The 13,390-nt window shown below is 40.4% G+C and overlaps 1 protein-coding gene across 1 annotated transcript in view; it reads right to left on the bottom strand.

Annotated features, from left to right (window-relative positions):
* itfg1 (integrin alpha FG-GAP repeat containing 1) overlaps nt 1–13,170 on the bottom strand; it is a 95,563-nt gene extending 82,393 nt beyond the window's left edge. The window contains exons 1-6 of the mRNA XM_011609546.2: nt 12,906–13,170; nt 12,583–12,667; nt 12,327–12,454; nt 10,307–10,364; nt 10,003–10,080; nt 9,814–9,908 (exon numbers count right to left, since the gene is read on the bottom strand). Of these exons, the coding sequence (XP_011607848.1) occupies nt 9,814–9,908; nt 10,003–10,080; nt 10,307–10,364; nt 12,327–12,454; nt 12,583–12,667; nt 12,906–13,083 (622 nt within the window). The 5' untranslated portion in view covers nt 13,084–13,170. The remainder of the gene's footprint in view (nt 1–9,813; nt 9,909–10,002; nt 10,081–10,306; nt 10,365–12,326; nt 12,455–12,582; nt 12,668–12,905) is intronic.
* Nucleotides 13,171–13,390: the final 220 nt, after the last annotated feature.

Raw genomic sequence — 13,390 nt, 5'->3', positions numbered from 1 at the left:
TGTATCAACTGGGTTTCCATCAGCTTTGTGGAGGATTCACCCTCTGGTGCTGCCTGTAGCCCTCTCTGTTGGAAACCTATATAACCTGTGCGTGCCGTCATTTCCCTTGCTCATGACGCTTATCCTGCAGGCTGCACCTCTAATACGGTTTCTGTATGCCCATTTCTGAGGGGACGTTTACTTTCAAAGCTGCTGCATCGGGCTGCCTCCATGTCCCAGTAACTGGACATGAAATAAATATTGGCATTGATCTGCCTTAAGGCTATGTTATAGTTTCTCTGCCTTTCTGTGCTCTGCATGGTAAAATCTGAGTTATAATGCAGGAGGTGAATCAAGACGAGACAAGCAAAGAGGCAGAAAGGAAGACACAACAGTCAGAAATGATTCAAGTTATCTGCTGTTGTGGACACTCAGCTTTGAAGAGCAGGTCAGCGAAATATGTTCAAGAAGCCTTTGTTTGGTTGGGTCATCCCTACAATCCTGGGTTCAACCTGTTCCGACCTGAAGGGCATTCGGATCATGATGTTTGTCTAACGGCTGGACAGGACAAGTGTAGAGAAAAACTGCTCTGTCCTGTCACTTCTTGGATTGATATTGATTTACTATAGAGGACATGACCAGCTGTGCCATTCAAAGATGCTATGTTGCTGTAATGTGAAAAAAAAATGAACTAAAATCACATTTCAAAGAGATAAAAACAGGATGAGGTCAAATAAATAAAGACTGTCATCAGAAAGAGTTAAAGCATTGGCAATGTACAACATGGACATTGTACAGCAAGTATTGTGTGTGCATGTCAGTTGATGGTTTCACAGGTTGGTGGGGGCCCTCAGGAAACAGCTGTCTCGCAGCCCGTTTCTTCTGGTGCTAACGGCTTACCAGAGAGTGATACTTCAGACGGGCAGGGACCGTGGCGTGTAAAGTGCCCAACTGTTCTATCTGATCTCTGTATTTGTCAAGTTTTGATAGCAAGTAATATCTATTAAGCCCTTTTTTAAAGGACAAAAGCTATGTTCTCTGCAATTTAGCACCTTAAAAATGTCTTTAATGGACAGACTGTGAACCTGGCCTCCATTTGTCTTTGTGCTCAGCTGCTATTATATAAATCAAATGTAGGTATTAGTCAAGAATACATGAATTTGGAGTCTGGAGATTAATCAGCCTTTTTAATATACTGTACACACAGGTGAGACTCTTGATTTTAGGTCATAATTTATATTACAGAATAAGATTGTAGCTATTTGACCAGTCGTCCCAAAGATTGTACTTTCCTTCACTGTATCTTTTAAGAACATAACCAAAATGTATTCAGACCAACGATTGAATACCAAAGTTTCATAAACAGCATTAACCAATGAGAGCTGGAACCTCTGAAGAAATGTTTGCAGCACCCAGAACTAATGCAAAAAGTAAATGTATGCGTATATTATGAACACACACCCACACTGTATAGGATTTGCTCAATAACTGTGTATGTGCTCGCCCTTGTCTGTGCTGTCACACTGGGTGGTGTGCTGATGAGCATGGCTAATTAGTCAATCAGGCCTCTCAGACACAATCCAGCCCTGATTGGCTGATTAGGTGTGATGTGATGACTGGCAAGGGGTAGATGGAGGTGTAGAGAGAATCGTGAAGAATCTTCATCTTGTCAACACTCTTGTAGGGGTATTTCAGTGCTTTACACACCATCTTGCCTATTTTGGCTTATTTATAATATCGACTTCCCAAATGTCAAACACTTTCCTCCACCGATGCTCCTTCTCTCTCTTTGGTGGCTAAATGCCAACCCAAATAAATGCTAATGTGACTCAGGTGTCACAGAAAATATGAAGAAATGCTGGAATTTCCATTGAATATACTCGACAATAAGGTAATTTTAATGAAAGCTTTCTGACAGAAGTCCAGTATAACGCGAGTGTATAATCCTTTACCCTTCCTCTCCATTGGTGGGCTGGCGGACAACTATATCTTCCGATATATTGCATACTCTGCTAACTACAAATAACTTTTATACATTATTGGGGACAGATCTGATATTGGACAGAAATATTGGCTCCATCCGTGCATTTTTGAGCATGCTTCTCTTACGGGGCCACAGGGGAGCAGGAGCCTATCCCAGAGGTAGGACACATCCCGGACAATTTGCCAGCTATCTGCAGGGCAACATACACAGACAGACAACATTCACACTCACATTCACCTGAGGTCAGTTTAAAGTCACCAATCGACCTAAACCCAAGTGCTTGAGTTTAGACAGTGAGAGGAAGCCAGAATACCTGAAGACCGTCAAAAGTACACGGAGGGGATTCATGCACACACACAAATGGCAACACAACTAATGTGGCACTATAATCCATGAGTGCATGCATACATTCATAGCATAATCTAATAAAGCTCTCAAATGCCACCACTCTGGAAAGATGCATACATAATTGAAGCTTGTAAATGTGCTCATGTGTGGGCGGGTGGCACTGAATAAAAGCAACAGCGATTCAGAGCTCTAAGTGTTCTAGCATGTTGGTGGATCATTAAAAACATATTAACTGCAAATACAAGCACAATGGATAAGCATGGCATAACCGTACACCCAGCAAAACCCCACAGAAAGATGGGCTACAGAGGCTGATACCAGCTAATAAGAACATCCTCTTGTCAAGGTCCTTCTCAATAAAAAGCACAAGCAAACAAAAGCATGTCAATCTTTTAATTAGAGGCCAAGCAATCCATATTCACTTGATTAATTTGCCCGGGTGCCTCTGCTCCTGCAGGTTCTCCCACTCAAAGGCCTTTGTTTTATTCTGTTAAACAGGCTCTTCCCAATAAATGACACTTCAGAAAGAACACTGTGTGAGGAACGCTGTGTTAACATGACGAAGCCCCGCTAAACATCCAGGCACCTGCCTACACAGGGCACAGGGGACGTTAGTACATTATTTAAATAGATGTGTTTGCCTGTATGTGACTCTTATCACTGTCGGTTTGTGAAGAGGTAATCATTCCCAATAATCACGGTTTTGTACTTTAATACAATGATTGCCAGTATCTTGCTATGTATGGTTATTCGTCTTACAGAGCTGACATGAAGCCTCACTTAAATGCGAAGCGTCACTACTTTCAGATCCTGCTTTTCCATCTGGATACTACATTTCTGGATTCATTCCTGGAAACAAGCAGCGTCTGACGGATCCCAATAGCTGTGATTGGTCTGCTTGTTCAGTGGAATTTTCATGACTGACTTTTCAACGCGGCTACCTGTTGACTGATGTGACAGAAAGAGCTGTACACACACGCTGACAGCAGGAATGCTGCCACGGCCCACAACCACGGTCGTAGAATAGCTGTACGTGGGGGAGTGAAGGCACTTAACACTGTTCTACAATGTGCAAATCAGAGGGGAAAAAAGAGATTACAAAAGAGAGTTAAAGTTCATTTTTGTACTAAAGTAGTTATTATTTATAATTGCTCCAGTTAAAATTGAAGCCTTAGAGCTGTTCTGCTGCCGAGACTATAAAAAGAAAAAGAAAAAATCTTCAGACTTTTAAAGTTCAGATTTTTTTAAAACTTCAGTAATTGATATTAAGATTTTTTTATCCTTTGAGGTTGCCGAGGCGGCAAGTTGGAGATGTGTTGTTGCCACAGCAGACTAAAAATGGATGTGTATTCTGGTAAATCAGTGCTGTCAACAATTCTAACACATTTTACACTTTACAGAAGGGGCGTTTTCACAGGTGCAGGGACAAAACCACCGGCCAAGAAGTATATTTTAGACAATATTTCAAACATTACCGGCAGTTTCGATTCAGTGGCCAGATTAATCATTGTGGTGATTAAGAAGAAGAGAAGAGAAGAGAAGAGAAGAGAAGAGAAGAGAAGAGAAGAGAAGAGAAGAGAAGAGAAGAGAAGAGAAGAGAAGAGAAGCGTGGGGAGATCAGCGGTCCTTGAGTTATTCATAGCCTCTCCATCAGATTTGTTAAGGGGATTGGAAGCAATTTAAAGGCCTCTGCTGACTGTTTGACTTGAGCAGCATTATGTCTCTCTATTCCATTATGTTGAGCTGCAGTGCAGGGATAAAGACCGGGCTTCCTATTAGCCTCTGTATAAACAGATCGGGTGATGCGAGGCGGGCTCGAGGTCGCATCAGAGAGGGAGAACCGTGACAGTGAGGAAAACAGAGAGCAGCAGGCTTCGTTATCGCCCTGCTCTGTTTCACCATCACCTATCATTTATCTGTTTCTCCTTGCACACACGCGCCACCTTATCGACAGCGCCCTGTTTTAAAGGATATTACATATCTGGAAGATGGTGATCTGAGGGCGTCAACGCTCTATAACAACTAATACGTGCATGACAAACACACACACACACACACACACACACACACACAACATAAATACTTACTTGCAAAACTACTTTTTATATTTCGGAGTAATGACAAGTGTCAGCCAACCTATCTGCGTGTGTGGGGGGTCCCTTATAGGTTTTAGAAAATGAACCATTTATTTAGAATGAACATGTCCTTTTCACAGCCCATTTTCATTTTGCAAAATGAAGAATAGGAAAGAAAAATATATTCTGGAGGAAAATCTGATTAAAGATAAAGAGCAGGGACCAACGGGGGAGAGAATTGATGTGTAGAAATGTAGCTAATTACTCTGTACACAGCAGGCCATTGCTCATGACAATATAGCACTTGCACGCAGTTTTCTCCTGCCAAACTCAACTTTTATGCTGCCAATTAGCATCTAATTAAAGGCACTGGTGTATCTCAAAGGACCTGGATTATTTAGGCATCATTCCTGCTTACAAGGACAGATGTGTCATCGAGCTGCATATTCCATACTACAGTGAATACGACAACATTACACACCTGAATAAAGCATGTTAGACGGGGAGAACATGACACGTAGTGGAGCGAGCTACGTTTATTGATTCCACACGGTGCCTGGAACAGTGATATCATAAGTGAACTCTCTCTATCTTCACTCTGCTATGGTGTCTGACTGCGGTAAGGGCAGCAGGTGGTCATTGCTGCTGGTTCTGTTGCTCATGGAGTAAACTTCTCTGGATGGATAAAGTGACAGATTCACAAAGTTTACACCTACATATTTTCCATGCTTCATTTTTCTCTGTTGCAGTTTGGAGCTATCCTGTGTATTCACAGGAACCCAGCGGTGACTAAAATTGCTCTCCGCGTTTCCCGCAGATTTGGAAGATTTAAGCAGCAATATTTATGTCAGGGGCAAAAAAACATTTTTCCTGCTTTTTCAAAATAATGGAAAATTGTAACATTCATTATTTAGTTTCAGGATGAAAACAACTCCAGTTGCCTTGTTATGAACTTCCACTCACTCCTTCTGTCCTTATTCCCCCAGAAAGATTTTATCTTGGAGCTACATCACAGTCCAATATCCACTCTCTGTCAGCTTTTGTTAGTGGGGAAGGGCCATGTGAGGCCAACAACAACAGTAACAGCAGCCAGATCAGGCATACCATGCCGCCTTGTACCTGTAAAAGGCCTTGCAGCTGAAGCAGCGGCGGTTTAGTCGGACTGCAGGGCTGAGTGGAACTGACAGCCGGCAGTGCGGATGCTGCATTAGTGTCTGATATGCTGTGTGTTTGTGCGTGTGTACTGTCACCTTGCTCAACATCACCCTGACATGAGCCTCTGCAGTGAATTTGTATTTGTTGTGCATGTGAACATTTGTGATGATGCCAGTCTGCCCCTGAACGACAGCTCTGTCTGTAATGTTGCCGAGCAGGTTACCCAGAGGCCACGATTTTGGATTCCTAATTTTAAAACATCTTTCCATTGGAGTGGGTCACTCGCCAAACACTGTGGAACACACATGACTAACATGACCTTGCAAGTCAGCATGGCTGAATGTATCTCTAAATGAATAATCACGGCAGATCCATCACTAATTTAAAAATGGCCTTGAGTATGCTTTAAGATAATGGGCTGCACAAGCAGAAAAAAATGCATATAAATGCACATTTGGAATCTTCACCTTACTGGTAATGTCTGAGGCCCTGAATCATCTTTTGTTCTTTTTCTTTTTTTAAAACTATATCCCAAAATGTAATTTATTATTGTGGCATCAGAAAGAGAAATACTGCAGTAAGGCATGCAATAAATTTAGACCTAGTTAGCTGATAGTGTTAGCTCACAAAAAACAGTCACGTTGGTCACGAATTAGTCAACATTCCCAGTGTAAATGCTGTGAATGTTGACAGTCAGTTTTACCCCCAAGAACTCTTCTGAGAGGGGCTGTTGAGAGGATTCAAGTGAAAGAGAAAGTGACTTTCAAACATTCCTACCAGAGGCTACAACAAGGCATGCTGGGTAACTTGTCAATGAAGTGAATGAGTGTTGTCTTGCCCGTCATTATGGTAAAGTTAGTACCACAAGCACACACAGCTCCTCATAGTCCCACACTCAGCTCAGACGTATGCATATAAGCTGTTGCTGTCCATGTACACACACACACAGACACACACACACAAATGCAGAATCCAGGCCAGGAACAAAGTGAAAAGCTGCAAAATAAATCCGTCTCTAAGCCAATATGTAGCCCTACTCCACGCTGTGTGACTTCCACCCCGATCTATCAAAACGGCTCATTCACAAACATGGCAAAACACACCCGCACAGAATGGAGCAATGCTATTCCCAGAGGAAATAATCTCCTAAAACCATTACAAGGAACAACAAGGTACGGTAGCTATGGGGAGGATTATGACCAAACCCTATCTCACTTTGTCTCTCTCTATCTGCCCCCCCTCCCTCTCTCACATGCACGCGCATGCACACAATCACTCCCAAACCTGACCAAACCTAAAACATGACATACGCACTGCACAAGCAATCAGTGAGATGGAATTTAACATATAAAATCCATATATTCCATGGTAACATACAGAGAATAGAAACACACAGAATGAATCCAGATTCCTTATTTGAATAACTATATTTATTTTTGATACTACGGAAAACATATACCAGCACAAAGAAAAATGTTCTAACCCTGCAGTCCAGAGACTCCTGCATCAATGCTTATGTGCAAGGTCAAGACCGCGGGTTAAATTTAGCTTCAATGACGTAAAGAAATCAGAAACATATTGGATCTCCTCAGGAGACTTCTTGTATGAATTGTTCCCTCCTTGATTCCCAAGGCCTCTATTCCGACTGAATAGTGATTGTATGTGAATGAACTGGTGACACTGAACTTCCATTTCTCATGGGGACACTCGTTATCATTGAAAATTACAGCTATGTTTTCAGCGTGCACTGCCACCAACGGCACCACACTGAATTTTCCTGCCCAAAATCCATAATCTACAATACCAACTACTCAGCGTCTCAAATACCCACGTTCCTTTACATCCATTTAAAACTGACTAGGAAACGCTCATCTACGCTTCTGAAAATTATTCATTTATCTACAAAAACACCTGCGTTTACCAAAATAAACACAAGAGCTCTTTTGCCCATCTGATGCTGCGCCAGCTTTCCTGGAGGCGGAGATGCCGCAAATGACCGTATCTCAAAGAGATGGCGCACTGCACCAGGTGCTCTTAACGTGCCTGTGAACGCGTTCCAAATCTCCAAAAAAGTGGAGAAACTATAAACCAAATGACAACAGTGACCGTAACTAATAGAGTAGTTTGGGACTCCCCATGCTACATGACCTGACATCTTCTTCCAGGTTAACCTAAAATGCCCGTGTGGCTTAATCTCCGTCGATGGGGGACTTTTCAAAAACGCTCCGAACACAACAGATTTCTTCGCAATTCAGATACAAATACACATCTATAAAATGAACATGTAAGTGAATATGCAAAAACAAGAACATGACAATTACTCACATCAATGTAGAAATGATTTGTTTGCACAGCTCATAAATAAAGTAGTTGACCCTACTGTGCATCGGGGGGTCATACAAATAAAAATCCTGAAATGTGTGACATAATGAGCAGAGCTGTTATGAATGCGTCACTTTAGACACACTGGCTGCAGGAGGATGATAGCAACAAAAGAGATTATGAGCCCTATTCAGCATGTTAGCACCAGGATGGCTGGAAAGTCCAATAAACGACCTAAATGAGGCCTTGACACCAGCCAGAAACAATTTCAGACCTTTTTTTGGTTGCTGGCGGAGCAGATTTAGTGAGGTCAGCCAGTACACTACCGTGAGACTGTTTACAGCTATGACACTGCGCTGAGATTGGAGTCGTGACATGACGCTGAAACACCATTCATCCTCCCAGGACTGCGTTAACCAGAGCCCAGTGCATTAAAGCACTGCCGCAGAGGGGAGGACACCGAACATTTCAATGCAGCATTAATAATGTTTTTCATCAAGTAGATTACGTTTCCAGGAATTCAAGAGAAAAAAACTTTAGCAACAGATCAACAATTTTCCAGTTATTTCAACACATTGGGTGTATGAAACAAATTACCAACATTCTTAAAAAAGACCTATATGACAACATCCAAAATATATGCAAATCATCAATATTTAATATTTGTGATGATAAATAACACCAGGATTTCATTAAACGTGTTTACCGAGCTTAAGAAAAGCTGCGTTTAGAAAAGCTTTTGTTCATAGCAGAGACGTCGCAGCACTCATCCGCTGCGTCCTTCTTTCTTCTTTTATTTCACCCCACATAGTTTCTCCGAAGCAATCGGCTGATCTTCCATCCCCTCCTGCTCTGCTATCTTCTGATAAAATAACTATCATTTGGTTGGAATGCATTTTTCTTATCTTATTTTGAATCTGGGGTACTTAAAAAAATGTAAATATGGACATCAGCAGAAGAGCAGTCCTGCAGTCCCCCCCCCCCCCCCGCTCTCTCTCCCCTATGGAGACAAATTGACCTGCTCTTAATGATCTAACTCTCTACCAAGTAGCTCAAAGTATTTGGCATTAAGGTCATTCTTATAACCCTTAAACATACCAAATATACATTTGAATTTGCTTTGGTTGGACCCTAACAGTGGACAAACAGCAGAGACACCTGTAATGAGTACAGCAAAGCTTAATTCTCTGTAATTAGCCTCAAAATGAGGATTGCTTTCCACAGGGGAACAAAAATCCTCCCTAAGTCTAAATGACAGCGTTGCACTCCGAAACCGGAGAGCAACGTTGTAAATCAAGACCGAGGTGATTTCTCCATTCACTGGTGAAGAAAATGGCTATTTCATTCTCTTTTAGTCAACTTGAAAATTGCTGCTTCCACGTCTCCTTCCTCCTGAGAAAACACTGCGATGCATTCAAAAAGCAAAGCGTGGTTGAATCCAAAAGCACAACATTAATTATTTTCCAAATGCTATATTTTTTGTACAGTACAGCACTGACCCCGAAAAATGTATCCAGCAGGAACCAAGTAGGATGTGATCATAATTGCTTGGATAACACCCATGAATTAACAATTTAATGTTTTAAAACAGAATATTCTTGGTTTCAAACACAATTCTGAACAATAACTTTCTTTTTATTTGACCAAACACATACAGGCATTTCAGAGTGGATAGATTCTGGTGAAAGAGGAGTAGATTTGCCCAGAAAGATAACATTGTAATAGACCCTTTTCTATGCATTTAAAGGTGGTTTGTTGTAAATTTGTTAAATATAATGAAGGAAGAACAAAAATAACATGAAATTATCTGGTGTAGCAAATCCATCATAATGCTTCACAGGTTTGAAAGACAAGACCCAAAACACAGAGCTCAGATTTGCTGCATCCAGTTAAAAAAAAAAAAACACACCCATGTTTCACCCAAATTCTGCAAAAATATTGTTGACTCACCAGCAGTAAAGTCCTTGTTGAGGTCAATGAAAGCATTGGAATGAGGAATACGCATCTTGACAGAGGAACTCAGCGCGTTCTGACATTTCTGAATCCTAAAGACAAACAACCAGAGAGGCAAAACTGGAGTTTAATGAATCAAAATAGGAGCACGTAACCAAACAAACACAAGAAGAATGAATAACTCACCTGTCAGTGAGGTAACACACTCTGGTCATAGGGGAAGTGGTGACTCCAAAGATGTCTGGGATCATGTCTCCATTGAAACTGTTAATACATTTTATACTATATTATCGCAGTTCATGAGATACGTGTTGACACGATAAAATAAATATAACAGTCAATTGAACTAATAAGCTCTTTCCTTTATGGCCAATGTCATGGGACGAGCAATACAGCATTAATGCTTCGGCGGCAATACAGTTGCTAATGATGTGAACAGATTAAAGGAGAGTAATTATTGGGACCAAAAATAAAGCATTCAGCTACTTACTCCATAACAAGAGGCTGATCTGTAAAGGTCTCGTTCAGTAAAAGCCACCCACTCAGATCTGCGGGAAACAACAAGCCGGTACAAGGTCATGCTAAGCAAAGTGAACAGACATGAATTAACAGTGACAACAGCTACGATGGCTGTATGCTAATTATGCTAGAACATATAGCTTACAGAATAAAAAGCTGAATAACAGATGAACGTGTAGACGTGCGATCCCCTCCAACAGAGGACAGGCAGCTAAAACAGCTTTACTGAAATAACATTTACAAATATTTAACTTAGGTGTCTTAATAAGCCTTGGCATTTTGACAGCAAGGCAGCATGAGTGGTACCAAACTCAAACATGTGAAAGAAATTAAGCCTTGGGCATATCACAATTCCCCTATTTGACATTTCTTTGCTCCTTTCTTTGAAACAGAAGTTGACACTTAGTCCCAAAGCCTTTATTTGTGTCCAAAAATAGTATTTCTGAGGAGGGATAATACACAAGAGCAGTCTCTAATGTTCGCTTACTGGCTAATTAAAATACGGAGCTGCAGCTGATCGGAATGATCTGTCAGTTTGTACTTTAAAAAGTCATTTATGTTGGTTTCTGTGAAACATGTAACAACACTGTCTTGATTCTTCCTGTGGTGTTAAGGTTTCAAGCATTGATGAAATGCTAGATGCACTTTATAAGCTTTCCTCCACATGGTTTTTGAAATCAATTATATATATAAATTAGAATTGATTGTATTATGTTGCTGCCATCATGAATAGCTCCCTCAATCTCAATCTGTTGCCGTTTTAACAAATATAGCTATTATAAATGAAAGGACTCACCAAATCCAACAACTTAATGAGAAGAATTGTGGCAACACATGGTGTGTTTGTTCATGAGATAACGGAGCAAATAAGTTTAGACTAGATTGAGACTGAAGGATTGATTATTTTTTTTGGATCCCTTCAGTTCACTAATGCAAGTATAAAAACATGGAAAGATCAGACGCCCCTTCAGTGCTACTATCCATGTGCCGCTCTCCACTATAAGAAACTGGCATTTAAGTCTACCCTGTTGTCAGACAATGGATTTATAGACTGGCAAACCTGTAAGGTATATCTGAGAGGTCAGATTATCTCTAGTGCAAACATGAAAAGGAAAACCTCTAAAGTGAGAACAGAATTGACCAAATAAATCAAAGACGTTGATCTATAATATGCTTAAGTCAGTGACCTGGCCCTTTACAAAAAAGGAATGGAAATGCAAACTAGGTATGATGTTCTATCCAGATACCAGAATTGAACAAGAGCAGATTATATATACATGGCAACATCTTAATTGGTTGGGCAATTAAGAGAAACCAAAGCCACTTGACGTACTGCAGGATTAGAAGATGGCAGAACAACCCAAGATTTCCCCAAAATCAATGACCACATGGCACAATTGTAGAGCCCATAACAAAAAATGAAAGAACAACAGCTATCTCCTGCATTGAGGAAAGTCCTCTAGATGCTTCCTGCTACGTTTGCTTAAAATCATTTTCCTCATTATTTTCACCTCAACTATGTCTTTACTTTTCTTTCTTCATGATGGTTTTATAATTATTGCATGTTATGTTTGACTGTACTAAACAACATGCTTGACAATTCAATAAAAAGATTAAAATGAGATTTAGAAGGACTGGCAAGCTGATTGACTGCATCAGAGCATCATATTAAAGGAAAAAAATGTACAGCGAAGAAAAAGAACAAACAATAATATATCACATTAGGGAATAGAAAACAATATTGCATCTTTATGCAGTTAGAGACCATGATGTAGATATATAACAAGTGTTGAGTCCAAAAAGTATAGTTTTTGTCTTGCAAAAGGACAGAAACAACTGGCTAAACTTAAAATCTGTCATAAAATGACAAGTGCTTTTCTTTCTGAAAATAACCCACACATATGGTGCATAGGCTAGCTGTGGTCTGCAAAGACAAAAAGCTAAGTCGATAATAAAATAAAATCTTTCAACTGTCCTCTATTCAGGTGTACCTAATGTCTGGTTGTGGCCCCAGAAGATGAAAATGCTTATTCTGGAGTTACTCTGAGCAGTCAGCAGAACATCCATCTGAGAATCTCCATCATAATCTCCAGGAACCACACTGGTGATGACGGTGCCCCTAAACAGAGCATGTATAAAGTATTGATCTCAAGTTTCAATCAGCATCCATTACAGAAATTAAACGTCTGAGAGCTGATGACAAATCTGAAGATACTGTCAATAAAGTGGTTTGAATGGCATACTTACTTTGGTAGAATGTCTTTAGTGATGTTAACCTTGGGTTTGAAGTACGGTTTGACTGAATCAGCCAGGAATATCACCACTTCAGAGTCTACAACAGTTAAAACAGTATTATTAAACGACCTTCTTACTTATTCTCAAAGTAATACATAGTCTGTACGTACGTCCATATGTTCTACAAAGCATTTCGAAGTAATTGTGAAATCGGATAAAACAAAATTACAGATGAGTCAAATTCGTGTGATAAAACCCCCCAATTATTTAAAATACGCTTGCAAACGTCAACAAGAAGCAATAAGAATAGGAAGAATTGCCTGGAATTAGCTTACTTTCTCTGATGATGAATATGTCTGACTGTTTATCGGCATCAAAATCTCCAAACGCTGCCATCGTTCCATAATTTTCAGAACCGAATAGGTCGACAGTTACATCCTGGAGGGCAAAAGTGTTGTACTGCCCACCAAAAAGACATAAAAAAGCCACAACATTAAACATAAATATCCGCATCCTTGTTTAAGTGCAGGCACTGGCCACAACACGAACTGTAATACGGCAGACAGGTGTACGGCACAATATAATTGCAGGTTATTTAAAGTAAATGGCACACAATCAGAATATTTCACTGTAAAAGTCCCAGATTTGGTTAAATATTTAACTTTTGTCATAACAATGTTGAGCTAACGCGCAAAATGAGCGGAATTCGTTTTGCTAGAAGAGCCCAAGCATTTACGCCACTGTCGTGCTTTCTGTTTTCGACAGCTGATCCAAATTCAAGTTGTGCAGCGTTAGCCAAAGCTAAATCGGAAGTAGCGAC

The sequence above is a fragment of the Takifugu rubripes genome, chromosome 13 (assembly GCF_901000725.2).
Source record: "Takifugu rubripes chromosome 13, fTakRub1.2, whole genome shotgun sequence".
NCBI lineage: Eukaryota > Metazoa > Chordata > Actinopteri > Tetraodontiformes > Tetraodontidae > Takifugu > Takifugu rubripes.
This window is presented reverse-complemented; position numbering and strand designations above follow the sequence as displayed.